This window comes from Aspergillus sydowii (genome assembly GCF_001890705.1).
Source record: "Aspergillus sydowii CBS 593.65 unplaced genomic scaffold ASPSYscaffold_12, whole genome shotgun sequence".
Lineage (NCBI taxonomy): Eukaryota > Fungi > Ascomycota > Eurotiomycetes > Eurotiales > Aspergillaceae > Aspergillus > Aspergillus sydowii.
The window spans coordinates 386,270-411,937 of NW_024467870.1; the positions used below are offsets into that span (position 1 = coordinate 386,270).

General features: G+C 51.7%; 13 protein-coding genes across 13 annotated transcripts; 7 read left to right on the forward strand and 6 right to left on the reverse strand.

Annotated features, from left to right (window-relative positions):
• Window positions 1-177: 177 nt before the first annotated feature.
• ASPSYDRAFT_135540 (uncharacterized protein) lies at window positions 178-1,711 on the forward strand (the record flags this gene model as incomplete). The annotated part of the gene is made up of 2 exons (XM_040840729.1): window positions 178-231; window positions 284-1,711. The coding sequence occupies 2 exons, from the start codon at window positions 178-180 to the stop codon at window positions 1,709-1,711; spliced, it is 1,482 nt and encodes a 493-aa protein (XP_040698863.1).
• Window positions 1,712-2,241: 530 nt separating this feature from the next.
• Window positions 2,242-3,697, reverse strand: ASPSYDRAFT_60805 (NAD(P)/FAD-dependent oxidoreductase; the record flags this gene model as incomplete). Its single annotated transcript, XM_040849905.1, has 3 exons — window positions 2,242-2,453; window positions 2,523-3,105; window positions 3,167-3,697. The coding sequence occupies 3 exons, from the start codon at window positions 3,695-3,697 to the stop codon at window positions 2,242-2,244; spliced, it is 1,326 nt and encodes a 441-aa protein (XP_040698864.1).
• Window positions 3,698-5,186: 1,489 nt separating this feature from the next.
• Window positions 5,187-6,445, forward strand: ASPSYDRAFT_71599 (isocitrate lyase/PEP mutase family protein; the record flags this gene model as incomplete). The annotated part of the gene is made up of 6 exons (XM_040850594.1): window positions 5,187-5,327; window positions 5,416-5,693; window positions 5,769-5,895; window positions 5,959-6,060; window positions 6,117-6,191; window positions 6,245-6,445. 6 exons carry the CDS (start codon window positions 5,187-5,189, stop codon window positions 6,443-6,445), a joined length of 924 nt encoding a protein of 307 aa, XP_040698865.1.
• Window positions 6,446-6,778: 333 nt separating this feature from the next.
• Window positions 6,779-7,587, forward strand: ASPSYDRAFT_159622 (uncharacterized protein; the record flags this gene model as incomplete). The annotated part of the gene is made up of 2 exons (XM_040842842.1): window positions 6,779-6,836; window positions 6,887-7,587. The coding sequence occupies 2 exons, from the start codon at window positions 6,779-6,781 to the stop codon at window positions 7,585-7,587; spliced, it is 759 nt and encodes a 252-aa protein (XP_040698866.1).
• Window positions 7,588-7,752: 165 nt separating this feature from the next.
• On the reverse strand, window positions 7,753-8,859 carry ASPSYDRAFT_159136 (TauD/TfdA family dioxygenase; the record flags this gene model as incomplete). The annotated part of the gene is made up of 1 exon (XM_040842800.1): window positions 7,753-8,859. One exon carries the CDS (start codon window positions 8,857-8,859, stop codon window positions 7,753-7,755), a length of 1,107 nt encoding a protein of 368 aa, XP_040698867.1.
• A 397-nt stretch (window positions 8,860-9,256) lies between these two features.
• On the forward strand, window positions 9,257-11,384 carry ASPSYDRAFT_209288 (nucleobase cation symporter-1 family protein). Its single transcript, XM_040843961.1, has 4 exons — window positions 9,257-9,607; window positions 9,654-9,757; window positions 9,812-10,612; window positions 10,662-11,384. Exons 1-4 carry the CDS (start codon window positions 9,478-9,480, stop codon window positions 11,328-11,330), a joined length of 1,704 nt encoding a protein of 567 aa, XP_040698868.1. The 5' UTR covers window positions 9,257-9,477; the 3' UTR covers window positions 11,331-11,384.
• A 294-nt stretch (window positions 11,385-11,678) lies between these two features.
• Window positions 11,679-13,891, forward strand: ASPSYDRAFT_159532 (Zn(II)2Cys6 transcription factor; the record flags this gene model as incomplete). Its single annotated transcript, XM_040842836.1, has 4 exons — window positions 11,679-11,765; window positions 11,851-11,945; window positions 12,005-12,590; window positions 12,638-13,891. The coding sequence occupies 4 exons, from the start codon at window positions 11,679-11,681 to the stop codon at window positions 13,889-13,891; spliced, it is 2,022 nt and encodes a 673-aa protein (XP_040698869.1).
• On the reverse strand, window positions 13,869-15,130 carry ASPSYDRAFT_209293 (uncharacterized protein). The gene is made up of 3 exons (XM_040843962.1): window positions 14,947-15,130; window positions 14,315-14,882; window positions 13,869-14,247 (listed from the first exon to the last, which is right to left on the reverse strand). Exons 1-3 carry the CDS (start codon window positions 15,066-15,068, stop codon window positions 13,939-13,941), a joined length of 999 nt encoding a protein of 332 aa, XP_040698870.1. The 5' UTR covers window positions 15,069-15,130; the 3' UTR covers window positions 13,869-13,938.
• Window positions 15,131-15,294: 164 nt separating this feature from the next.
• ASPSYDRAFT_184550 (putative amidase) lies at window positions 15,295-17,352 on the forward strand. The gene is made up of 3 exons (XM_040843550.1): window positions 15,295-15,520; window positions 15,597-16,618; window positions 16,666-17,352. Exons 1-3 carry the CDS (start codon window positions 15,379-15,381, stop codon window positions 17,086-17,088), a joined length of 1,587 nt encoding a protein of 528 aa, XP_040698871.1. The 5' UTR covers window positions 15,295-15,378; the 3' UTR covers window positions 17,089-17,352.
• A 412-nt stretch (window positions 17,353-17,764) lies between these two features.
• On the reverse strand, window positions 17,765-18,964 carry ASPSYDRAFT_159181 (uncharacterized protein; the record flags this gene model as incomplete). Its single annotated transcript, XM_040842804.1, has 5 exons — window positions 17,765-17,990; window positions 18,052-18,492; window positions 18,545-18,588; window positions 18,635-18,739; window positions 18,785-18,964. 5 exons carry the CDS (start codon window positions 18,962-18,964, stop codon window positions 17,765-17,767), a joined length of 996 nt encoding a protein of 331 aa, XP_040698872.1.
• A 570-nt stretch (window positions 18,965-19,534) lies between these two features.
• On the forward strand, window positions 19,535-20,917 carry ASPSYDRAFT_159382 (FAD-dependent oxidoreductase; the record flags this gene model as incomplete). Its single annotated transcript, XM_040842818.1, has 3 exons — window positions 19,535-19,619; window positions 19,664-19,701; window positions 19,757-20,917. The coding sequence occupies 3 exons, from the start codon at window positions 19,535-19,537 to the stop codon at window positions 20,915-20,917; spliced, it is 1,284 nt and encodes a 427-aa protein (XP_040698873.1).
• Window positions 20,918-20,988: 71 nt separating this feature from the next.
• ASPSYDRAFT_60819 (glycoside hydrolase family 43 protein) lies at window positions 20,989-22,779 on the reverse strand (the record flags this gene model as incomplete). The annotated part of the gene is made up of 3 exons (XM_040849906.1): window positions 20,989-21,782; window positions 21,851-22,325; window positions 22,399-22,779. The coding sequence occupies 3 exons, from the start codon at window positions 22,777-22,779 to the stop codon at window positions 20,989-20,991; spliced, it is 1,650 nt and encodes a 549-aa protein (XP_040698874.1).
• Window positions 22,780-23,066: 287 nt separating this feature from the next.
• Window positions 23,067-25,520, reverse strand: ASPSYDRAFT_158714 (uncharacterized protein; the record flags this gene model as incomplete). Its single annotated transcript, XM_040842750.1, has 1 exon — window positions 23,067-25,520. One exon carries the CDS (start codon window positions 25,518-25,520, stop codon window positions 23,067-23,069), a length of 2,454 nt encoding a protein of 817 aa, XP_040698875.1.
• Between the last annotated feature and the right edge of the window lie 148 nt (window positions 25,521-25,668).

The window sequence follows — 25,668 nt, forward strand, 5'->3', positions numbered from 1 at the left end:
TGCATTCGTCCGCCGTAGCCGACGGGTACGTGTGTGCCTTAAGGTTGCGAGCATATGCTCTTGACGACAATGATGAGAATCGGTGTGTAGAGAAGTATAAATCCCGGGCATGTCGCGTCTTTTGCGCTTTGCAGGGCACTAGGCCTGAGGGCACTCTCAGGAGACGTGAAAACCATCATGCTTTCATTGGCTTATTCATCACTTTACACTTGGGCCCTTGCGGCATTTTTGGTTGGTATCTAAAGCCTTTATCACTAGCCGGTGTGCTAATAACTCTCCTCAGGCTTGGATGCTACAATGCATATATCGCCTAACACTCCATCCGCTTAAGGGATTCAAAGGCCCGAGATTGGCTGCTTGCTCTTCCTTGTATTTCCTCTATTGGATATACACCGGCTACTTCCCGCAACAATGTGAAAAGCTGTTTGATCGATATGAGACAGATGTTCTACGAGTCGCTCCGGGGCAGCTGGTTTTCCGCAGTCCCCGTTCTTTAAAAGAAATCGTCGGACGCAGCGACATGTACCGGGGCAACTTTGCATTGCGTGTGATCGGATTCGCCGCAACGAACGTCAGCAATATTAAAGACCCGAGCCAGCATCGACGCAAGAGGAAATTGATGAATCCCGGCTTCTCTAACACCGCATTGGCAAAGCAAGAGCCGACCTTGATCTTGCCGCTGGTAGAGAAACTTGTAGAAAAGGTCGCTGCCAGCCATGGAAGGCCGATCGACATGACGAATTATTTTGACTGTGTCACATCGGACATCATTGGCAAACTGTCATTTGGTGCCGACTTCTCTATGCTCGACGAGCCCGAGACCCATCCCTTCTTGCATGTCCTCCCGGACGCCCTACGCGTATCTGTCATTGCGCAATGCATTCCGGAGGTTTACCGTTTCCTGTCATTTGTGTATCGCTACGGCCCTGAATCCCTTACTCCAAAGTCCTTTCGAGGCGTTGCGGACTTTGCTCGCAAGCAGATGAGTGATCGAGCCGAGCGAGATAAGGTGAAGAACAGTGATACCGAACAACACGATATTATGAGTATCATCCTTAATGGCACTGCAGACACTATCCAGGAAACTGATCGAATGGGCCAGCATGAGATGAATGGAGAAGCAACCACGCTCGTCACCGGGGGAGGCGATACCGTGGCCACCGCGCTGACAGTGACGATGTGGAATCTGGGGCGACATACCCCCATCTACAAGGATCTTATATCGCAAGTTCGAACCGCATTTCCATCATACGAGGACATTACTTCGCAGAGTGTAGCAACAAAGGTTCCTCTGTTGGATGCTGTCCTCAACGAGTCAATGCGACTGAACCCAGTCCTACCTGGGCCTATGTGGCGACGTACCGATAAAGCCATCGTTGTTGACAATGTTGTCGTGCCGGGGGGTACAGAGGTCGGCGTTGTACGCCTCTCTGTCTTCCAAAATAAGCAAGCATTTCACAAACCCGATCAATTCATTCCAGCTAGATGGCTTGAGGATATGGGCGACAACCGTGAAGCGTTCCAACCGTTTGGCGTCGGTCCACGGACGTGCATTGGCCGCTATATTGCCATGGTGGAGATGCGGCTTATTCTTGCAAAACTGTTGTGGAAGTTTGACTGGGAAATGTTGAATAAAGTTTATGACAATCCGGAGTATGTCGTACTTTACCGGTCACCGTTGTGGATGAAAGCAAAACCTCGTGGAGATTGATTTTGTCTATCTTATTCATTATTTCTGACCTGCTTTAATAATATATAATTCCTAATATAGTAGGCTGGGCATATTTCTAGTATCTTTTCATTTATATTCCCACTGTGAAGTGAGCTCTCCGTAGGTCTTCCGTCCGCTACGATAGCAGGCTACCGGCCGCGAGATTATCAAGGAGGATACCGAGGCCTGTGGAGTGGCCTGCACAAGAGAGGTTAACAGCGGCCTGCAAACCCTCTACTGCGCCTATGATCTCAGCATTGTATACTTGCGTCCGGGAGGCAGCTGATCGGTTCTCAGCGCGCGCAGACGGGTTTCTCTCTGAAGTGGAATAGGATTATGTCAACTACAGTCGTCTGGGTGGAAGGATATGAGTCCTTGATGAGGTTTGAGCTTCGTTGGAGTTTAGTGCCTTAATGATCAGAACTACTACCTAGTATACTAGAAACGGCCAGACAATTCACTACTGTTGTGTAGATTCAAACATTGATGAATTAGACGGATTTAACAGTTTGACAATATCGTGTTTGTTATCACCCATCCAACCTCGCCTGAGTCGTCTTCATACATTTAGGAAGACCAGTCCCCTCAAACGGTATTCCTTCACTGATCATCCGTGCAACCCCAAGTGCCGCCAGGAAAGCCAGGGCCATGCCTCCCCCATTATAGCCAGCAAGGACATACTGCCCCGTCGTCCCAGGGACTCTGCCAATATGGGGTACGCCATCGTTAGTGACCCCCATTACTGCTAGTCATTAGCGCTTAATTCCCAGAAAGAGGGCAACCGTTCAGGTATAGGAGACTGCTGACTTACTCCCTGTCCAAACCCTCTCCGTCGTAGCACCACTATCCTTCCACCCACGGAAATGGCGCTGCATGAGTCCGTCGAAGTAGTGTCTTGCCGGTTCAATTAGGGTAGAATCATCGTAGACATCATACCAAACGTCTCTCTGCCCTTCGTACGTCCATTTCCCGCCTCCCACCACAATACTTCCATCTGGTCTAGGGTTCAGATAATCAACACGTTTGGACGTATAACGTATATTGTAAGTATTCGATAGATACGGCGGTGGCTGTTGTGTATCTGGTGGAACTGTAATATGCGAGGCAGTCCCCTTTATCGGAGTAATGACATTTTTATATTGCGGCAATAGGCCACCGGTGTATCCGTTCGTCGCGAAAACTATAGTAGGGGATTTGACTTCTCCGCGACTAGTTTTGACGGTATACCCTCCCGTTTCGTGATTCATTTCAATGGTGGTGACGGGCGTGTTTGTTTGCAGGTTCGCATCCCCTTTACTCAACACGCGTTCAAGAAGTTGCGTCACGAACTTGTACGGCCAAAGAGACAGCGCGGGCGTGCTAAGACCTGCCTTTGCGCCGTATATAGACGTTATCTGGTACATTGCGACTGATGTTAGCTTTGCATCTGACCATAGTTACTCCGCGCAAACCTACACGCTCCGCGATCCTTTCCCCGACATATCCAACATCCTGCATAAGAGGGAACCCATCGTCCAAGAGCTCCTCGAACTCTCTCGTTATGGCTCTGGCATCATCATCAGTTAACGCCACATCGAAACTTCGCCTTAATTCTCCCTCGGCGTCTATATCCTCCTTTTCGATAACACGCTTGATGGCGTAGATATTCCCTCGGACGAACTCGACAACATCCTCGGCATTGGACCTCCCAAAAGACGCGATATCCCCCGCTATCGTCGAGGGTAATTTCTTGATATGCCCGCCGTTGCGACCCGTAGCCCCGGAGCACACTTGTCGTGCCTCGAGAAGGAGGATGGAGGGTTGCGGAGCAATACCGGCTTTTTCAACACTATTCACAAGGTGGTACGCTGTAGAGACACCGGCGATACCGGTGCCGATGATGACGATGTCTGCTGCGGCCGGTAGGTGCGCGGTTGAGCGGTGTTCATCCAGCCAGTGGGGTTCGCTGCGCCAGTATGATTCTGTTGGGTTAGGGACTGGGAGCATTGTTTCTGCTTTTGTGGGAATAGAGCCACGTTCCATGCTATAGAATACGGCTGCGTTGATGAAATTCAGAAGAGGTTGGGGGGGAATGCAGCAGCCTGGTGGCTTGGGCGGGGCTTTATACACCCCTGGCAGGCTGTACACCCCCTCCCCCAGCTGAATATATTCCAATCTAATAAAGAGAAAGAAGGATCTAATTGGACCGCGTGCGTGATGATGATGACAGTGGGGAGTCTGGAGTTCGGAGTTCGGGGTTCGGGGTTATTGGACTTGGACTCATTCGGCATTTTTTATGCTGTGACGAGCTTGTGCCCTTAGGGTTTCAACAGGTCGTGAGGCTTTGGATATGTAACATTACATTTACTGTTACAGGAAATGTACATATGCTATAGTTACGGGCACGTGTTGGTTGATATATTAGGTTAAAGGTCCCAGTTGCAACCACTACCAAGATATGATGCAGTAAATAGAACCAACTCTAGTTATGACTTGACAAAGGCTCTCGCTTCTTATTACATGGAAAACGACACTATATTGCAATGCAATCCATAAAAGTGGGATTGCGATCCTGGTCCTTTGTCCGACAATTTCCATTCTTCGTAGAGCTGTAGTAGACATGAACCTATACCCAGCACCCTGGCTAGCGTTTGAGCTGTCCGAGTTGACAGTTAATACTTTATACAGTATTTATAGACTTGGAAGATAGGAGAGTGAGAGAGGAAGAGAATATCTTGGTATTGTCCTACTAGAGATAGTAGTAGGCTGGCTTTACTTAGCCAAGCCCGTTATTTCTTTTTATTGTAGTATCTTGACTTCTCTAGTAAAGCAGCTAAAGTAATAGTACTAACATGAAGAAGAGATAGAATAAGCTGGATAAATTAGATTTCAAATAGTGAGTAAATTATTTTAGATTGGCATCTTTAAGGGTAAGTAGATTAAGTTTAAGATTGAGTAGATTACCTGACTTACCTGGCTCCCCCTCTTAAAGCAGGAATATCTAGATCAGGCAGGAAGGAAGTGCTCGAAGTTTTTTGGACGGCATTACTGCCTATCTATAGCCTCTATTATGAGACATATCGGGAACGAAGATAATCAAACTTTGCATCTGATTGGAACTGTTGCCAGGCAATACCCTCAATAATCCAGTACTTTCCTACGCAGCCTCATCATTCGTGGTGATGCAAAGGTGTAGAGACACGGAACCCGGAGTACGGCCACCTCAATTATAATCTCATTTGTGGGTAATCATCGCCACATGAACCCAACAAAGCAATAGCATTAATACGCTAGGATTCTCATACCAAGATCTATTCTAGCTATTCCAAGCTAGGTTCAACTCAATGCGGGGCCAAGTAGTAGATTCCGATGTTGTACTCGGAGGCTCCGGCTGGAGAACCCCAGGGTCCCGGAACCACCGATATACCACATTCTCCTTCTTGTACTTACTTTATTTCCATACAGCCAACTTCTCAAACCTCCTTCCAAGGACAGCATGCCAGACACAGAGCAATACATGAAACCCGCAACACGGCTCCGCAAACTCCTCTCCCAACCAGGCGTCTGCATCCAAGCCCCAGGTGTATACGATGGCCTCTGCGCGCGGTTAGCCATCGAGCAAGGATTCAAGGTGATGGTATAACCCCAATCCCCCCTCCTCTATTATTGGCACCAGCCAAACCACACGATTATGAACGACAAGCGGTTAACTAATAGAGGAACAGTACCAAGGCGGCTCCATGACAACAGCGGCACGCCTGGGCCGCGCCGATCTGGCATTCGCCTCGCTGAACGACTTTGCGCAGAACGCGCAAATGATCGCAAATATCGATCCCCGGATTCCACTCATCGCTGATGCAGATGTTGGATTCGGGGCGCCGCCGAATATCGCGCGCATGGTGCAGACGTATGACTCTTGTGGGGTGGCTGGGTTTCATATTGAGGATCAGGTTGCTAATAAGCGGTGTGGGCATTTGGAGGGAAAGGAGGTTGTTGATTTAGAGTGAGTTCCTGCAAGAATAATCAATAATCTTATGGTGGTTTATGTTCTGGGTAGGGCTTGCTGACATGTTTGAAGGACGTGGAAGACGAGAATCCGGGCGTGCGTTATTGGAAGGGATTCTATCTATGGGGGTAGTGATATTGTCATCATTGCCAGGACGGATTCCTTGTCTGTTGAGGGTTATGATGCTGCCCTGGAACGAGTATGTTACACCTCACTCCATGTGGAATTTGTGTATTTGGGACAATCTGACATTCTACCATAGCTCCTTGCGGCACGAGAGTGCGGTGCAGATATGGGCTTCCTGGAAGCCATCGAGACGGAAGAACAAATTAAGAACGCTGTCAAGGTTCTCTCTCCAATGCCAGTAAGCTCCCTACAATTGCCCAAAAACTGCGACCTCCAGTACTAACCAATGCTCAGCTGATGGCGAATCTCGTCTCTAATGGCAAAACACCCTGGTTTACACCCGCACAACTCGGCGAATGGGGCGTCAAGGTTAGTATAAACTATTCCAATCAGGAAGCACACTCTAATACATCCACAAATAGCTCGCAATATACCCCGGTGCTGCGGGAAAGTCAGTGCTGCACACGATCCGACGGGCGTACAAGTATCTCATGGAGACTGGCAAGGACGATGCAGAGGCCCAAGGGCTGGATCCGAAAGGGTTCTTTGACGTTATGGGACTGCAGAGAGACATGGAAATCGATCGCCTTGCGGGAGGTGCATCATTTGCTAATGGGGCGTGAAGTTTCCAAATATAATCAAACTATTCTCTACTCTTCTACTTGTCTAGATCCCTTTCTGTAGGGTATGCATGTAAATAAACCCTACTGAAGATCAGCTTTGATATATCACTCCGGGTCACAGAACAGACACTTAACTACTAGACCACAACATACTACGTATATGTATCGGCCGCAAGCCATGGCGATGTTATGTACACTACACCAGCTGACTAAGTACGGTATAGCATTAAGCTGGGTATAGCTACCCCGCCACTGTCCATAAGCAACAGTGCAACACCACCAACTTCTCGTTGAATCCAGAGCAACTTAGTCCATCAAATTAGAACCTTCGAAATGCCTGTATTGCCTCAGCCAGAAATCGTTGATGGCATCAAGACCTTCATCCCACTCGGTACAAGCGTATCCTCCCAATGTCAAGAATAAGACTTACAAGCATCTCAGAAAATAATCCTGAAGTCCTGAAACTCCTCTGTGGAAACCTCCAGACATCACCGGATCTCAGTTTCCATGACATAATCTCAACCGCTCCAGAATTTCTCCAAGAATGCCATTTCCAACCCTGTCATGCCCTGATTGTCCTCGCGCAGCGGCCTATATACCGAGCTGCCCGCTCAGAGGTTGAGCTAACAATACCAGAATACAAAGGTTCAGGCCCCAGTGAACCAGTTATATGGATGAAACAAACGATCGGCCAGGCTTGCGGGCTGATGGCTCTCCTGCACATACTTTTCAACCTAGAAGGCGGGCGATATGTGCTTCCCGGCACTGCATTAGCCGGACTCCGTCAGCAGGCAATTCCTCTTGGGCCCGCAGAGCGCGCGCAGCTCCTGTATGACTCGAGATTTCTTGGAGAGGCGCATATGGATGCAGCATCGCGTGGGTCTTCAAGAGCCCCGTCGCCGCGGGACGATAATCAGCACCATTTCCTGGCCTTTGTGCAGAAGGATAGCGAGGTCTGGGAGCTAAATGGAGGGATGAACGGGCCGTTGTTCCGAGGTGTTCTTGGGGAAGGGGAGGAGCTTCTGAGTGAGCGAGGGCTGGAGCTCACTGCTCGAGATTTCCTGGTTGCTGCTGAACGTACTGGATGTAATGAGATGAGTATTGTTGCAGTCACTGGTACTGACGCTGTGGCACAGGGTTGACTTTGAAACGTATTTTAGGGGCTGCAGTTACTTATTATGATTGTAGCTAGATTGTAATTAACAACTGCTCGCAGGGAAGAGAACTGCATCCTGTAATACATACAATGCTACGCCTAGTACATGCCTGTAACTCACACCAGCTCGCCAAATTGTAATCGAGAATGATTATATGACAGGTTGAAACGGCGTCAAGGACATACCCATGGCCTCGGCCTGCCGTCTCTCATATCGAAGGAAGGCTTCCGTTATGGCACTCCCTCGAACACCACCACGCACAGCCCCAGGTCTAACGTCACCCCAATACTCAGCCCACTCAGCCGGCAAAGACTGCGAGAAGGGAATTGACAGCCAGAGCCGCATAAGATGTCGCTTCTCATCGGGAGTCTCGTAGTCCTCAAACGGCGTGCGCGAGTGCAACGTCACAAAGCTATTCAGCAGCTGCATATCACCCCTCTCCAGTTCCATAGAATAGCAATACTCCTCGCTAGGCATTATAGTATCCAGCAAGTCCAGCGCCTCCCCCTGCAGCGCCGTAAGCCGCGGAACCTCAGCCTCAGGGAAATCACGCTGCGCAGCAACGATATTCTTGCGGTTCGTCCGCGCACAGAAAACCCCACCGCTCGTCCCCATAAGCGGACAGCGATAGTAGGGCGGCTGCGAGGGGTCCTGCGCATTCTGGTAACTATGGAACCAGATATTCGATTCCAGAACAGGGATCAGGTCCGGGCGGAGCTCCGCAACGCGCTCTCGCAGCGCAATACTGCTCATGACCTTGGACGTGCCTCCGGACTTCGCAGTGCGCCGACACAAAAGGCCAACCACATCCGCTGAGTCTTGGTGGAAATCCAAACCAGCGTTGGTGTTGTATCCACGGCCACCTTTCACCTTGTAACTGCCCCCGGCGTCGCGCACGTCGTTGATCACCTCGCTCGCGCGGTTCTGGGTCCGTCCAACGCCCATATATAATCCCATGCCCCAGTACGCGACGCGCATGTCTGCTTCCGTCCACTCGTCTACGGGGAATCCTTTCACCAGGCACATGCCCCAGCGGTCTTGGGTGGTGGCGATTGCGCGCTCGAGTGCCTGCTTGGAATCTTCCGGTAGGGGGTAGTCGGCTTGCGTCATGTCGAGGAGGTCCTTAGGGTTTGCTTTTGCGTAGGCCAGAGCTTGCCGGAAACCCTCGACTTCTGAGGGTGTGAGGCGCAGAATCCATGAGTTGTCGTGTTGGACGTCTTCTGTCTTCCACGCTTTGGGGCCGGTTCCGATGGACATTTTGATGTGATTCGATGTACGTTAATAAAGAAGATTCAGGGCCGTCAATATGCATCTGCTTGGTATTGTGTGGCCCAAGTATAACTCGTCGCTTGCCGTATTTAATAATGATGCCATGCCAGCCAAATGCCTGCATAGTCTCATATTCAACAGCTCGGACACATTGTACCGTCATAACGCCCATCGGAGGCTCCGTATTGTTCCTCTGGGAAAAATCGACTTTCACACCCCGCATTCCATGTTATCCTTTTCACCGGAGGCTCCGGTACCAAGGCCCGAAGGATTTGGAGAAGGCATATCAGCTCCACCCCATTCTACCACTTGACAAAGGATGATCATCCTGTTTCTGGGGGTTCGCAGGGAGAATACCTGGCTTACCATCCTCTTTATCATGTTTGGCTCGTTGGTCCTGATAGAGGGATGAAGATACGCCATCCCGACAATGACCATCCAAGGCCGGCCTTATCTCTGAGAACCGGAACTTAGAGCGCGCCACAAAATCCAGGCGGGAAGAGATAGCGGATTCGTTAATATATTGTGTTGATTCTCCAGCTAACCTGACTCTTGGTAGTCTTGTTCACTCTCACTCGTGTTGACTATAGAAGCCCTACACATACAATGGCCCGACTTAGACGGGTCAAGGAGGCCTTCTCATCCCCGAGGAGCTTACTGAAGGCCATCGAGATGAAAGAGGTGGACGGGGAGAATAAGGCCGATTACAACGAGGACCTCCTGCCAACCGAGCCAGGTAAGTGTCCTTTGTTGAAGCTGCAGACATTATACTGACGGAACAGAGCGACGGTCTTGGGGATGGGTACATTTCTTCACATACTACCTGACCACATCCTTTTCGCCTACGAGCTACAATCTCGGTGCCTCCCTGGCCACCATCGGCCTGGTAAGTGTCTAAATGCCTGTAACCGACGAGCTGATGTGTTCTAATGTTATACAGCGCTGGTGGCATACACTCATTGCCTCAGTAATCGCCTCGGTATTCCTATCCATCGTCGTCATCCTCAACTCCCGCGGTGCCACACGATACCACATCGGATTCCCCGTCATCGCACGCTCATCTGGCGGACCGCGCGGAGCCAAATTCTTCATCTTCATCCGCGGCGCTGTAGCAACGATCTTCTTCTCAACAAACCTATACTACGGCGGAATGCTCATGGCCATCGTACTCAGATGCATCTTCGGGACAGCCTGGGATAACATCCCGAACCATCTTCCAGCGGACGCTGGAATCACCAGTGCAAATCTACTGGCATTCTTCATCTACTGGTTCTTCCAGATGGCCCTCATGTTCGTGCACCCGATTGTCCTGCGCCATATATTCGTCATCAAAGCATTCTACTGCACAACCGCCCTGTTCGTGGTGCTGGGCTGGGCTATCCACCAGAACAACGGCTCGCTAGGCAGTTTCCATTTCGACGGGCAGGTTATTCTGTCCGGCTCGCAGCTTGTCTGGCCTATGATCTCTGCTATCAACTCCATTTGCGCTGCGCTGTGTCCGATCTTGATTAACCAGCCTGATATCGCGCGGTATGCGCAACGCCCGTATCAAGCGACTTGGTCCCAAACACTGGGAATCTTCATCAGCAAGATCCTGATCATGTTTCTCAGCGCCGGTACAACCAGTGCAACGCAGGGGTTTCTGGGTACTTCGTACTGGAATGTATGGGATCTCTACGATGCCATTTTAACGAAATACTGGGGTCCTGGTGCTCGTGCTGGTATCTTCTTTGCATGCTTCGTGAGTCTCCATCCACACTGGATATCCTCACTACTGACCAAGTATCCAGGGAATGGTGCTTGCCATCCTCGCCACCAACGCAGGCACAAACTCCCTCCCAGCAGGCGCTGATATGAGTGGCCTCCTCCCGCGGTACATCAGCATCGTCCGCGGCCAGGTAATATGCGGCATTCTCGGACCACTGTTCTTCCCTTGGAAGATCATCGCCAACGCATCTAGTTTCCTCACGTTCCTCTCGTCATATACAGTCTTTCTCATGCCGATCTGCGGTATCATGGTGGTAGACTACTGGATCATCCGCCGCGGGAATTTACACATCCCATCACTGTACAGCCGAGAGCCAGGAACGCCCTATACATACTGCAAGGGGTGGAATCTGCGGGCCATTGCGGCGTGGGTTGCGGGTACTGCGTTTGTGATCCACGGTGTCGCGGGGGAGTTGCAGCCGGATTTAACGGGCCAGGCGAGCAAGAATATGTACAAGATAGGGTTCTTGCTTAGTTTTATTATGGGGTCGGCTGTTTATTTTGCTGGTTGTCTGCTGTTTCCTGTGCCTCTCTACCCGTTGGACAAGGAGGACACGCCGGCGACTTGGGAATATATGGCGGATTCTGAGGGCTTCTTTGCTGGGGAGACTCGGGATACGATTCGACTGGGGACTGGGGTCGTCGTGGGTGTTAAGCTGGATGGTGATGCACATACAAAGGAGGTGGTTTAATGGCTTAGGTTCTGCCTTATCTCTATTCTTTGCTTAATATCTACTCTTTCCCTGAATGGCATCACTATCAACAATTGCAGTCTGCATACACACTAGTATTACCCCACAAAAGAGAAATATTCCAACCGATCCCCTGGTTAATCCTCATCTACCCCGACTGAGTTGGAGTATCCTCAGCTCCTCGGCTCTTCGGCAACGCTGCATATCTGGAGACTGGGCTAGATAGCTCTCTAGCGCAGCGACTAGCGCTGACTCCGATAGAGATAACGCACCCTCCGCCCGGAGTCTCCGCTCCTCTTCATCCTCATGGAAGTTAACGAATATGCATCTTCTCCGCTGGGCGTGGACATGTCTGGGGTAGTTCCACCTCGCCAGACCCGCCAGCGTGGGATGGGACGGACTGCGTGCTCCAGATGCAAGACTAGGAAGCAGAAGGTATGTATTATGCAAAGCTCATGCTAGAGTAACCCGGGAGTGGAGGCTTTCTCTTTCTCCTACTAACTATAATCTACCTGTCTAGTGCGATGGTCGACTCCCCGTCTGCTCGAGCTGTACAAAGTCTGGGGCGATATGCGACTTGCAGAATGTCCGGGGGGAAGATCTCGTTGTTGCCAAGTAGGTAGCAGACATTTTATTTACCTACAATACCGGAAGGAATCATTAACGAAGTAAAGATACATCCAAAGTCTGGAAAATAAGATCGCCGAACTCGAGCTTCAGATCTTACGAGACCAGCACTCGCAGTCCCAACCGGAACAGCCACAGCAGGATATCCCCAGGGCTCCCCTCCAGAGCCGTGTCGGCATTGGCGAAGTAGTAAACTCACTTTGTAGTGATCTACCAGAGCGATCATCGGTATCTGAATCTTTGCAGTTCGGCGTCCATCTCGCTCTGAACTTGGGAAGTTCTCCCAATTCAACGGAGGATGCCCAGGCCCATCATGATGGTGCAGACACTTCAACGTCTTCAGCCAGTCCAGCGGACTATTCACTTCCCAGGTCACTGGCGATCAACACCGCCGGTGCCAGTCCGCCCTCAGAGCAGCTAGGCGCGAAACTCATCGACGCATACTCGGAAAGACTGGACTGGAGATATCCATTTCTCAACTTGGAGGAGCTCAGAGAACTTCACCGAGACCGGGAGCGCCTGTCGCAGTCAACTAACCAGCAATTCAGGCTATTCAAGCTATACCTCGTGTACGCAATTGGAGCCGGCTTGCTTGACCTGACAGAGAAACGGGCATCGTCACCCATGCCAGAGGTAAGTCAACACTGAAATAGTTGAACAATCTCTTATATCGAAAACAGGGATTCTATGCAGCGGCCATGAGGCATATCCCAACTGCACGAAACACCCGATCACTCGAGAATATAGAGGCAATGGTGCTCTTAGCACTCTTCCACCTCCGCAGCTTCATCAGCCAGGAACTCTGGTACTTGATTGGATTTGCCATGCGCACCTGCATCCACCTGGGCATGTACCTTTCACGCAGGGAGGCTGGTCTTCCTGCATCCGTTATTCAAAGACGGCGGAAGCTCTTCTGGACAGTTTACTCGCTCGAGCGGAATGTTTCTATTGCCCTGGGATACCCTGTCAGTCTGCCCGATCGGTTGATTGACGTTGAGCTCCCGGTTATGACGGGGGATGGGGGAGAGGAGGACCAAAGATTACAGCAGGCCATATTCATCTTCCAGCTCAGGAGAATCGAGTCCCGTATTCATCATTCCATCTATCGGAATGACCGGACCCTGGAGCAACTCCTGCCCAAGACGACCTGGCATTACCAGCAACTGCAAGAATGGAAACAGGGTATCGTATCGTCAATGACACCATATCCAGAATCGTCGGGGCATAATGAGCCCAATCGTATTGATTATTTACTCCTGCATTATCACCGTGCCATCAGGCTCCTCATCCAGCCCTTCCTTTCAATTCTACCCTGCTCAAACCCGTACTACAAGGCCTGCCTTGAGTCCGCAGGTCAAATCTGCCAGCTGCACAAGAAGCTCCATCAGAACTCGGATTACGGACATAGCTTCATCGCCGTGCAGACTGTGTTCGTTTCGGGCGTCATGCTGCTTTACTGTTTGTGGTTACATGGCAGTGATGTCTGGAGTATTCGACTGAGCAATCATCTTCGGGCTTGCTCGAGTGTACTGTTTGTCATGGGTGAACGGACCCCCTGGGTGCGCAGGTACCGCGATGCATTTGAGGCACTGGTCGCTGTCACCATGGAGAGGCTAGAGGTGCAGCAGGGAGGTAATGATGGTAATTCCCTGTCCATGCAGGATACTACTGCTCCACCGCAAAATGCCCAAATATCCGATGCCCCTGTAGGTGTCACCGGACACTTTCCCGCTATGAATGAATGTCCCCCTGGAGATCCAATGCCGATGCCGCCGCCGCTGCAGGTACTTCAAGACCGCTGGATGGAATTTGATACCATGGCGGTTGTCAATGATCTTGTAAACTGGACTGGCCCTGCGATGCCTTCTGGACAAACGCCGTGCATGGACTACGGGGACTTTGCAAATACTTGGGGGGAATGGCAGCTTCCATAGTCAAACAAACTCAGTAATGTGTATCAACTACTTAATATGTTTATGGCTCACTTCCTCCCCTCCTCCACCCACTTCCTATCCACCTGGTAAGGGAATGTAGACCGGAAATGCTTCGCGATATCCCTCCTAGTCGTAACCCAGACATCCGGTTTATCGGCGACGTACTTCATAAAGATACGCAGCGCCTCACATCGTCCAGGCTTCCCTATTATACGCGTATGCAGTGGGATATTCATCATCTTGCCGCCCTCGCGGTACAGCATGTCGAAGGTATTCTTGAGATACTTCTCGTAGGTCTCACCGACACTCGAGCCGAAACCAGGCGACATGTGGAATTTGCCGTCGTTGCAGTCATACTGTCTTGATCAGTCCACTTTACCCTTCACCTTAATCATAATGGAGAGGAATGGCATGTTTACTCACATTATACGGTATCAAAAGCATCCCTTCCCTCTTCTCCTCCGGCAGACTCTCCTCCCACGGCAAATCCAACCAATACGGCACATCGTCATTATAACACTCCGAGCTCCAAAGAAACTCAGCGCCCAATTCCCTCCACACCTCCGGGAAAAGATGATGCGTCTGCGGCGTCCCACGCCCAAAGTACGCCCCCACCGGCATCTCCCCACTAACCTCCCTCAACAACAACAAACTCTGCTTGATATACTCCTTATCATCTTCAAGGGTATAATCCCAAGTATCCCTCCACCTTAACCCATGCGTCGCAATCTCATGTCCATCGCGCACAAGCGCCTTCGCAAAAGCGGGATTCTTCTTCAATGCCACGGCCACGGCATAGGTCGTGAAATTCCACCCGAATTCTTTAAACAGACGGATGAGTCGCCACGACGCAACACGGCTCCCGTACTCGAAATCGTGCTCCGCGTTGATGTACCTTGCGTTGGTGCGGTGGCCTCCCGACGCGCCCTTTTCCCAGAGATAGGGCTCGGATATCTCGTCTCCGTCGAGGATGCAGCGTTCGCCTCCTTCTCTGCTGGTTGTTAGAAAAGAGTCCGTCTAGAGTAGAACAATTCAATGGATGCTCAATTGCATACTCATAATTCAACACAAACGATACTGCGATTCGTGCCCCGTTGGGCCATTTCGCGTCGAAGCCTTCCTCGCCGTAGCCCTCGAAGTCCCGCGGGACTTGGTATTTCTGTTCGATGTGGACCATTGTGATGCTGGAACTTGAGAGTTGTGAAGGGAGTAGTTAATCGTCAGTAAACAATATTTGCCCTCTTGGAGTCTCCAATCTCCAACTTAAATGGCCAAGATTATACCGGCCCGTTGTCGTATTGTGCGGGGTCGGTTCCTCCGTCGGAGGCTCCGGCTTATCAAGAAACCTTCAATTGGAACTCGGATCAATGCCGAGGTATTATTAGCTATCTCACTTGGAGAAGATTGGAGAAGTAATGTTGTCTTTATCTTTGTCTTTATCAGTACAGGCTGTCGCAAGTCTAGCACACTAAACGGCACCAGACATCATGGCTTCAACCACAACCCGCGAAGAGCTGCTTTCCATAGCGAAAGAGGTATCATTTGGGATCCCAGAAGATGAAATCTCCGAGTATGAAGAGCTCCTTGCGCGCACGAAGAAGACGCTGGGGATTGTTGCAGCAATGGATGGTAGGCACAGGCACACTTATCCCATCCTTGCCATAGGAATATATGTCACAAGACGCAGCCCTAATATATTCAACAGACTATCAACCAACACCAGACTACAAAACGACCCCCAGGAAAAACATCCACTTCCCAGAACCTCAATCCGCATCAAACCCCTTAAACGCCTGGGCCTGGCGCTTCACCCTTTCCTCCACCTCAATTAGCACGGACACCACCAACAGCACAGCTCCAGCCTTAAGAAACAAAACCCTCTGCCTAAAAGACAACATCTGCGTCGCCTCCATCCCCTGCCTCCTCGGCACATCCACAATCTCCAACTGGGTCCCCAAAACCGACGCAAAAATCGTAACCCGCATCCTAGACGATGGCGGGACCATCACAGGGAAAGCCGTCTGCGAGAATCTCTCCCGCGGCGCCGTAAGTTCCACAGCCGCCACAGGACCCGTCCATAACCCATACGCGCGCGGGTATTCCGTCGGCGGGAGCAGTTCCGGCACAGCGGCGCTTGTTGCGTCCGAGGCTGTGGATATGGGGGTTGGATGTGACCAGGGCGGGAGTATACGGATTCCTGCGGCGTTGGCGGGTGTTTATGGGTTTAAGGGCACGACCGGGTTGGTTCCTTATACGGGGATTGTGAGCAATGAGGCGAGTTTGGATTGTGTGGGGCCTATGACGAGGAGTTGTAGGGATGTTGCGGTGTTGCTGGGTGTTCTTGCTGGGTGGGATGGGGTTGATGATCGGGCTGGGCCGGGGGTTCCGGTGGATCCTGGGGATGTTCCTTGTTATGAGCGGTTGATGGAGGAGAAAGGGATTGAAGGGGTTAGGATTGGGGTTTTGAGGGAGGGGCTGCCTGATGGGATTGATCCTGGGGTTGAGATGAAGTTTAGACAGGCTGTTGGTGTTTTTGAAAGACTTGGTGCGAGTGTATGCGAGGTCAGCGTGCCGCTTCATGCGCAGGCGAGGAGTGTTTACTCGGTGCTCAGCAAGATGGGGAACCATATGGGCATGTTAGGACAGGCTACAGGCCGGCGGCAGGTCATGCTATCTGATCTATACGAGAAGAAGGGTCTTCCTTACACGCCTGAAGTGGTCAACAAGGTCAGTCAAGTCAACCCCCGTCAGTTTCAATTCTAATAATCTGCTAGATGAGCGTCATGAGCAAAGAGGGCCTTCTCAGCGGAGAATTTTCCTGGCAGCACTACACAGCAGTCTATCCAAAGGCCGTGAATATCATGCGGAAGCTCAAAGATCTATACGATGAAGTTCTCTCCTCCGTGGACGTGATAGTGATGCCGACGACCCTTTGCCCCGCGAGACCTCTCCCCGCGGTAGACGCAAGTCCACTGGTTCAGATAGATGCCGCGAAAGGAATGACCGAGAATACGTGTTCGTTTAACGCTACAGGGCATCCTGCGCTGGCAATGCCGATTGGGTTTGTCCCGGCGAAGGAGGATGAGAGTATACAGTTGCCGGCTAGTATGCAGGTTGTGGGAAAATGGCATGATGAGGCGATGATCTTGCGATGCGCATATGCGTGGGAGCAGGCGGTTGACTGGAGGGCTTTTTAACTATTAAGTGCATGATTCGTCAAGAACTCATCAAATGCGCGTTTCGAGGTATATCATGGATATATACATGTCTCGGCAATTATAACCCACGCCTTGGGTATTATAAATAGATGGAATAGAAAAACCCGACAATGTAAACATCCATTGGCACTTAGCCATTTTTATATATTCTGGATGTGTTATTGGCTCCCAAGAACATTGAAATTGACCGGATAGTTACCTCTCTATATGGCCAGGCTTGGAAAATACATATCACTTTCCGGGTCCTTCCCTGCTGCAGTGATGCAAGCCCAGAAACCAAAGCCCCCGCCAGCTGCTCCAAACCAGCAAAAGTACGAAAAGGGCTGCAGATCGAGATGAACCAAGGGGTGAAGTCCCTTGGCGTGGATCCTCTGTAAGCCAGTCAGGCGCATTTCATTTTTCGCCCCATCGAGTCATGACAGCTAACGGCGAACCCACCGTGACGCGTAGCCGGCCGATTATTGTTCCTTTGTATTTAAATATACGGGCTTAGGTGCTGCAAAGATTCTCCATTTTAACGTTCTGTCCCAGCTGACGCAGTGGTTTAATGGTCATACAGGTGTCATAAAGATACGATGCGATTATTCAACTTAACAATAACAAGGGTATACTGCGATCAACAAACTCAGAAAAATGAATGATACTCCAATGACCTTCACCGAATACCCGGTTTCCGAGCGTACACCACCGTTCCCGGGAGATAGGCATGGGTGCGGTAATCTCGCAGCGATGCCCGCATCTGCGCGAGGTGCACCTGGGCGCTTTCATACGACCAGCCGAGCGTGGACGTCAGCAGGCGGAGCATGAATCCCTCCACGCCGCCGTGGAGGCGCAATTGGTTCCAGCGACCGAGTTCGTGCAGTTTTGGATCCGCGCTCCATCTGTGGAGGTTAGCCAGTTCAAACTAAACATGCCGACGATACTGAGTTACTGAGTACTGACCCATTCATAGGCCACTTATAACCCGTCTCAACGATGTCCACGAAACCAGCTCGTTTCAGTCGCGATGCGGACTCCTCCCAGATCTGAAATGTCTTTCCGAATCTTTCGCCCGACTCGACGACTACCCGCCCCCAGTCGTGGTAGAAATGGTCTGGACCCATCGTGTCGTCGTCGGCGACCGGTTGGACGGAGTGTTCGACAACTTCGATATACCCGCCCGGCTTCAGGCAGTGCAGGCAGTTGCGGAAGAACTCGTCCCAGTCGGGGATACAGCCGAAGAGCTCGCGGATGTGAATAAAGTCGAATTGGTTTTCTTGGTATGTCCAGGGGAGGGTGATGTCGTCGATTTCGAAGGTGCAGTTTGGGGGGACGAAGGCGGGTTGGATCGGGGAGAGGTCGACGCCGGTGACGCGGGCGCCGGGGAACTCGTCGGCGGCGTCTCTGATGCAGTCAATCAGTAGGGTCGATTGCCTGAGTTGGTGAAAGAACATACATTGCCCAGCTTCCGGTGCCTGTTCCGACGTCGAGAATATCCTGCTCGGTCAGTGTGTGCGAACGAATGGTGGGTTCAAGGGAGGTAAACCTGCGGGTTTTCGATCGGGGCCAAGTGCAGCCGACCGTCAAGCGTGAGGAGATACATGTGATGGGCGAGGTCCTGCTGGGCATTTGCAACCTCATCATTCGGACCCTAGCGAAATGAGCACGGAGACGCTACGACCCGGTGACAACCTACCCAGTATGCGCCGTCGCGATAAGAATGGTAGCGACGGCCAAACTCGTATCGGTAGTCGGTGATGTACGAGGAGAGAGTCTTGGTGTCATCCCCGATCAACGAGTCACCCCCGTACGCGGAATCGGAATCGGCATCGGAAAGCTCGTCGTCCCGGCTGCCAGAGGAATAATACTGGTCCATGTCGGAGTTGATGAGCGAAGCGATGGGAATGGAGGCGTGGGGAGAGCGCTCGCAGGCCGGGCTGACCATAGTGGTGGGTAGAGCTGGAGCAGCCAGGGGAGCGGAGGATCGGAACCGTGGATCGGGGGATCTGGACGGAGAACAGATTCGATCGATCGATGCGTGGTCACTGATCAGTGTTCACAGTTCACTGAGTTCAGTCCTTATGGAAGTCAGATCGGTCAGACTCGACAAGTCGGGCGCTGACACATCAGGGGAGAGAGCGAGGACAATCTCTTTGTTCTTCGGTTCTGCACTGAACTCTCGTCCCCACCACGAAGCTTGCCACTGCCGCTGCACGTGTATTCCGTACAGTAATCAATACTACGAGTTACTAGTGAGAATAATGCTCATAATCCAATGCAGAAATGCAGATCAGCGTAGTGAATAATGAGCGTCTCCACAGATATGAAGTGGTTTCAGCCCGCAGATGGTCTGATCCTGCATTCCGGAGCTTCGTCATGGCAATAAATCGGCTCTCATCCCTTTCCTCCTCTCACTTCCACTACAAACTCCTAGTCTACGCCCATCATGAGTGTCATACGTAGACTGTCGGCCCTGTTCCCAGGCAGGCGAACCGCTGAGCCCGATACGACCGTGCTGATCGTTGGTGCCGGTAAGCCCCATAACACAAGAACCATGCGCAAACTGACGAGACAGGCATCACCGGCCTCGCGCTCGCCCAGGGTCTGAAAAAGGTGTCCTCTCCCGTCATTCCAGCCCGCTATTTACAACCACACTAACAGTCACCAGGCTGGAATCCCCTACATCGTCGTCGAGAAGAAGCAGAGCCTGCACGCACACCCGCGAGACTGGAACATGGGTTTCCACTGGGGCGCCGAATCACTGCAATCCCTGGTGCCCCCATCCATGTGGGCGCGCCTGCAGAGCGTCCAGGTCGACCCGTCCACGCCGACCCCCGACACCGACGCCATCCAGTTCCTCAACGGCCAAACGGGCGCCCTCATGACTTCCATCCCCGCAAACAAATTCTACCGTCTGCGCCGGCGCAAACTCCGCTCCCTGCTCGCCGAGGACCTCGACATCCGCTACTCCCACCGAATCGAATCAATCAGTTACTCCGCAGACGGCAAATCCGCAACGGCCCACTTCTCCAATAACACAGTCATCAAGGCATCCCTCATCGTCGGCGCCGACGGCGCCCGCTCAGCCGTACGCTCGCACCTTCTAGGCCCAGAGCTTGGCGCCGTCCGCACCCTCCCCTACAGCGCAACATTCATACAAGCGCGCTACTCCGCAGAGCAAGCCCTCTTCCTGCGGAAATTCCACCCACTGTACCTCGCCTCCGTCAACCCAGCGAATTTATTCTCGTTCTTCGGACTCCACGATATCCCAGACCCAGCCAGGCCCGAGACATGGACGTTCTTCTTCTACATCTCGTGGCCGTGCGCATTCGAAGAACAGAGCCGAACGGCACACTGGACTGATGCGCAGCGGCTGCAGCAGGGGAAAGAGTTGGCGAAGCATTTCACCGAACCGTGGAAATCGGCGTATGACTGGCTTCCGGACGACCAGAAGGTGTGGTATATGAATCTGACGGATTTTGACCCCGGGGCCGAGGGGCATCGGTGGGATTCGGGTGATGGGCGAGTCACTCTTGCTGGGGATGCGGCGCATGCGATGACGTATCAGCGTGGGCAGGGGTTGAATCACTCTATTACGGATGCGGCGAGGTTAGCCGCTGCGGTTAAGGATTTCGTTACGGGCAGGAAGGGGAGAGCGGATGCTATAAGAGAGTACGAAGAGGAGATGGTTGAAAGAGGTGGAGGGGAGGTGCGCATGTCGACAACGAATACTACGATGGTGCATGACTGGAGTAAATTCCAAGAGTCGCCGGTTATGAAGAATGGGATGACGAAGGTGCAGGATCTTAAGGAACAGCGGCAGACGTAGCCGATGTAATATCTATGTGGCTATAATCTCCTTCAAACAACTGTCTATTCCATAGCGAAACTGTTACACATCTAATAATCCAACCCAGTTACTTGAGCATAAGCAAAATCCGCCGGCGCAAGAACGGCCTCCCGATCACCACAAGAATAAAGCCCCAGCATGACCCCCGTAAATGGCGCTCCAACAGGCAGCGGTGCTTCCACAAGGTCTCTATTTCTCACCTCGCCAACCCAGTGCGTCTCTAAACCTGCATCTGCACCGGCCGGCAACACTTCCCGGAACCCAAACCGGTATGTATCGCCACATTGGACCTGGAGTATCACATCACTGTCCGGTGAGACGAGCGGGACATCTACACTCTGTGTCTCAGGTCCTGTATTTGTAGCCGTAAACCGGATGCTCCTCATCGCACCGTCTGGGCTGGACTCTGGAGATGGGTGTAACCGGACTCCGATACTAACATGGGTATAATAATTCAAATACGCCGCCGTTCCGGCTTCGACATTCACCGAGTCAGGAACGAACTTCAACCTTGTCTCCCAAACACAGAATCTATGCGTTTGCTTGCGCAGGAGGAGTGTCGGACAGGCTGGTGTCGAGAGGGTATACGGAGCCCCATGGAGACGAAGTCCACCCACTTTATTACCATGCTCAGAGGAGAGGAGAGTGTAATCCTTCTTCACAGGCGTATTCTTCCTATACCACCCCAGCTGCAAAGTCGGACAGGTAAAGTCGTCTCGCCATTCAACAGGCGGCGTATACTCGTAGAGATGGGGCGAGTCGTTATGTAGGGTTATTTTCTTCCCGGAGTTCACAACCGGCCAGTCGTCGACCCAGTCAACTGGGACGAGGAACGTTTCTCTTCCTGCACGAGCAATTAGACATGAAACCAGAAAGGACGGACCGGGTGATTAGGTTGAAGGAAGGATATACCAAAAACACTCTCCTCCCACCTCCTCTGATCCTCTCTCCAAACAGGCCTCACCCCCAAAAACACCCCCCACCAACGTCCTTCCTCGTCAACCACGAAGTCTGCATGCCCCGTGTTCTGTATCTCATCATTGACCCCATTCCTCCAAAGCGGATTCACCGGTCCCGCCACCCAGGGTCCAAACGGGCCGTCCTCGCTGCGGAAAACCCACTCGCAGTGTCCAGACTCGGTCCCGCCCTCGGCTGTGAAGAGGTAGTAGTATTTCCCGCGCTTGAAGATATGGGACCCCTCTGAGACGCCGGATTCCGAGGAGCGGATTAGCTTAGGTTTTGATGTCGGTCTTCCTGTTTCTAGGTCGATGGTGCAGATATGGATGCCAAAGTTTTTTAGCTGTTTGGTGCCGGTTGGAACAGGCGTTCGGGTGTGTGTGCGGTATGTACTGCTCAAGTAGACTGTGCCGTCATTATCGAAGAAGAGCTTCCATATATTAGCAAGGAGGCATGGAAGCATACAGAGATCTAGATGGTCATACATCCTGATCAAACCCCACAGCATCAAACCAAACGGGCTCACTCCAGCTCCCTTCATCCCAAATATCAGTACTCTTTACATAAAACCCCCTCGGCCAGACTCTGTCATCATCCTGCGGTCTATACCGCGTAAACGCCGAGGTAACGATATAAAACACCCCCTGGTGGTATCTAATCGTGGTCGCCCAGACTCCACCCCCCGGCTCGGGAGTCTGGATCTGGAGCTGCGATGGCCGGGTCAGTGCGTGGCCGATGAGAGTCCATTTTATCAGGTCCTTGCTGTGGTAGATTGGGGCCGAGGGCGTGTATTCGAAGGTGGATGTTACGAGGAAGTAGTCCGCTCCGACGCGGATTATGGATGGGTCTGGGTTTGAGCCTGGGATTATGGGGTTTGTGTACATTTTGCTTGCCTGGGCCTTTGGGTATTATTATTTGAATTATGGCGCAGGGGGCTGATACGTGATATATAAGGTATGTATACAAGTGGCGGGGCAGTGATTGGTGGAATATATAGGTCCAAAATCGGAATGAACACCCGATAGAGTGGATGGGCTGGGGCCTGGATTGTTGCATTTCAGGCTAAATAACGTGCCCAGTTACAGCAGAGTCGATATTTGTAAATGCATTTATAATTCCCTACGCCTCCAACCAAGGTTTAGAGCATCGTTGATCTCAGACTAAGAAAACATCAATTATTGGCAGCAAGCCAGGATTCATGGGCCTTCTTCTGTCGTTCCCACACCTTTCGCAGCTTTTTACTGCGACTCTTGTTGACAGGCTCCCCTGCTGCATCTTGCGTCGGGAATCCGTCCTTATCCCAAGCAGTGAACTCGCTGGCCCTGAACATATCCAAAGGATTTACCTTTCCCTTCTCGAGTCTCTCGCGGACAAGGTTGTCTTGTTTCTCCTTATCTTCTTGCTTTCGCTTGGCTTGCTGGGAGAGTTCTTCGCGGGCCTGTAAGATATCCCTAGTCACTGGCCGAACCAAGGCGGGCATATCTTCGCGGTCTTCGAGGTAAATACCGAGATTGAAGAGATCGACGTCGCGTAGATTATCAGATAGGCAAAGAATTTGTTTTGAAAGCTGTGTCTCCCCGACCTTGAGCGAGGAAATGCTAGATCGGAACCTGTCCAACACGTCGGCATATGGTCTAGCGTTGTCCAAAACATCACCACTGACGCCCGATTCCTCCATAATTCTTTGAAGTTGGTCGGATGTTATGGGCGTGTCTGATTTAGCAGCACGACGCAGCGAGTCTCGCATAGCTGATACCGCATATACAAGCGGTTCTGCAGCCTCAGGGACGTCAATTCCCTCCCACCCGATGCCTGCACTATCTGGTGACGCTGTACCATTCAGACCAAGGATTGTTACGATTCGAGTCACCCATCTCGCTGCAGCGTCTACGACTGCTGGATCCAAATATCGATTATCCTGAGTGTTGAAGACCGAGACCAAATCTGAAATGGCGGTCATGGCTTTTGGCGTATTAAACGAATCGCAGAAGTATTCGTGAACCCTATCCTGGGCCACCTTCATGGCTTCTGATAGGGAAGATTCAGTGGAAGGGAACTTTGGACTAGCTCGACTCGCGACATCCTTCGCCTTGATGAAGAAGTTGGTTAGTTTATCCTCCCAGGACGACGAGGCCTTGACCAGCTCTTCCGATATCTCAACGCCATCTCTCCAACCTCCGAACAAAAAGACAATCCTCAGGCCCCTCGGCGTCCAATCGCCTCGATCAAGAGCATCGCGGACCGTGGTAAAGTTCTTCAAGCTCTTCGACATCTTCGACCCTTGAATCGACAAGTGTCCCATATGCAAGAAGTAATTTACCCATTGCTGACCACTAGACCAATACGCCTCGCTCTGCGCGAGCTCATTATCATGGTGCGGGAATGCCAGATCCACGCCTCCGGAATGAATATCAATCTGACTTCCGAGTCTGCTCGAAGCCATTGCCGAGCATTCAATATGCCAACCAGGACGTCCGGGCCCCCACGGGCTTGGCCACGCTGGTTCACCTGGTCGAGACGCTTTCCAGAGGGCGAAATCATCAGGCGATCTCTTCTGCACGGATTTGCTCAATGCCCCCTCTCCGTCTCGCTGCAGGGGTTTGTTATCCCGATTCCATGGCTCCAGTCTGGCGTAGTGATTGCCCGCTTTCTCGAACTGGTTTATGTCGAAGTAGACCGATCCATCGGGAGTAACATATCCGAATTTGTTCCGCACGATCTTCTCTACGAAGTCTGCGATCTCCTGCCCGTATTCCGTGACCCGGGTAATTTCGTCGGGATCGAGGATATTCAAGGCTCGCATGTCTCTCATGAAATGACCTTCGTATTTCCGAGTGAGTTTGGTGAAGATTTCGTATGCATCCCCTGGCACAGTCGAGCCCTTGAGACTGTCAATGTACGGAAGGTAGACTTCCCTTGTGGCATTGTAGAAGTCTTCACTCGTTATTCTTCCTTCTTCCAGCGAGTTCATCTTTTCCGATTGTGCTTCAAAGGCTTTCGTAGCCTCAGCAATCATTCTCGCAGCCGGCATAACCGTGTTGATATGCATCCGGATTTTCGCCTCAGCATCCCCCGGTTTCCCCTCTGGATCCAACAACGCCCCTCCTCTCAAAACCACGCCATATACCTCCTCAACCTTCTCCGCAAACCATCCAGGCTCCGTACCCGGATCAACAAGGCGCAAATTCTCCCCGACATAAAACACATAAGCCGCACGCGCAGTCCGCAAAACATCCCTCGCAACAACAGCCTTGTTCTCCCTCAAATACTGGCTGAACAAAAACTGCTGTCTCCCGCGGATGATAATCTTATCATCGACATCGGTAATATTCATCACAAAGCGCACATCGAACCGGAAGTAATCTCGCATGATACGTCGGAGGATATCCGTGCTCATGTAATTGCGCGCATGCCCTAGATGTGCGTCATCGTAGACTGTCGGACCGCAGGCGTACCAGGTTACTTTTCGTCCGTCTGGGTCGAGTGGTACGAAGGGGGTCTTTGATCGGGTTAGGGAGTTCCACACTGTTAATTGTGGGGGTGTTGATCTTGATGTAGAGGTGGAAGTGGAGGGATGGGACTGTGAGTGTGGGGGGTTCCAGGGTGGTTGTTTGCGGGGCTCCATTATTGTGGATTAAATAACGTAATTCCCGGTCGGTTCGTGCATCCCGGTCGGTTCGTGCAACTCCAAAAAATCAAACGCGTCAACCACCCACCAACTTCAACTACCCACCATGCCACGAAAAGCGCGTAAAACGAAGCAAGAATTGATT

What these genes read in the sequence shown, in the direction of transcription:
- ASPSYDRAFT_209288 (XM_040843961.1), top strand. Translation starts at nt 9,478, where the DNA reads ATGGCCCGACTTAGACGGGTCAAGGAGGCCTTCTCATCCCCGAGGAGC. An exon ending in CCTCCTGCCAACCGAGCCAG is followed by an intron (nt 9,608 to 9,653) that starts GTAAGTGTCCTT and finishes CTGACGGAACAG; the next exon opens with AGCGACGGTCTTGGGGATGG. An exon ending in GTATCTTCTTTGCATGCTTC is followed by an intron (nt 10,613 to 10,661) that starts GTGAGTCTCCAT and finishes CCAAGTATCCAG; the next exon opens with GGAATGGTGCTTGCCATCCT.
- ASPSYDRAFT_209293 (XM_040843962.1), bottom strand. Translation starts at nt 15,068, where the DNA reads ATGGTCCACATCGAACAGAAATACCAAGTCCCGCGGGACTTCGAGGGC. An exon ending in TCGTTTGTGTTGAATTATGA is followed by an intron (nt 14,883 to 14,946) that starts GTATGCAATTGA and finishes AACAACCAGCAG; the next exon opens with AGAAGGAGGCGAACGCTGCA. An exon ending in TGCTTTTGATACCGTATAAT is followed by an intron (nt 14,248 to 14,314) that starts GTGAGTAAACAT and finishes TGATCAAGACAG; the next exon opens with TATGACTGCAACGACGGCAA.
- ASPSYDRAFT_184550 (XM_040843550.1), top strand. Translation starts at nt 15,379, where the DNA reads ATGGCTTCAACCACAACCCGCGAAGAGCTGCTTTCCATAGCGAAAGAG. An exon ending in GATTGTTGCAGCAATGGATG is followed by an intron (nt 15,521 to 15,596) that starts GTAGGCACAGGC and finishes TATATTCAACAG; the next exon opens with ACTATCAACCAACACCAGAC. An exon ending in CGCCTGAAGTGGTCAACAAG is followed by an intron (nt 16,619 to 16,665) that starts GTCAGTCAAGTC and finishes ATAATCTGCTAG; the next exon opens with ATGAGCGTCATGAGCAAAGA.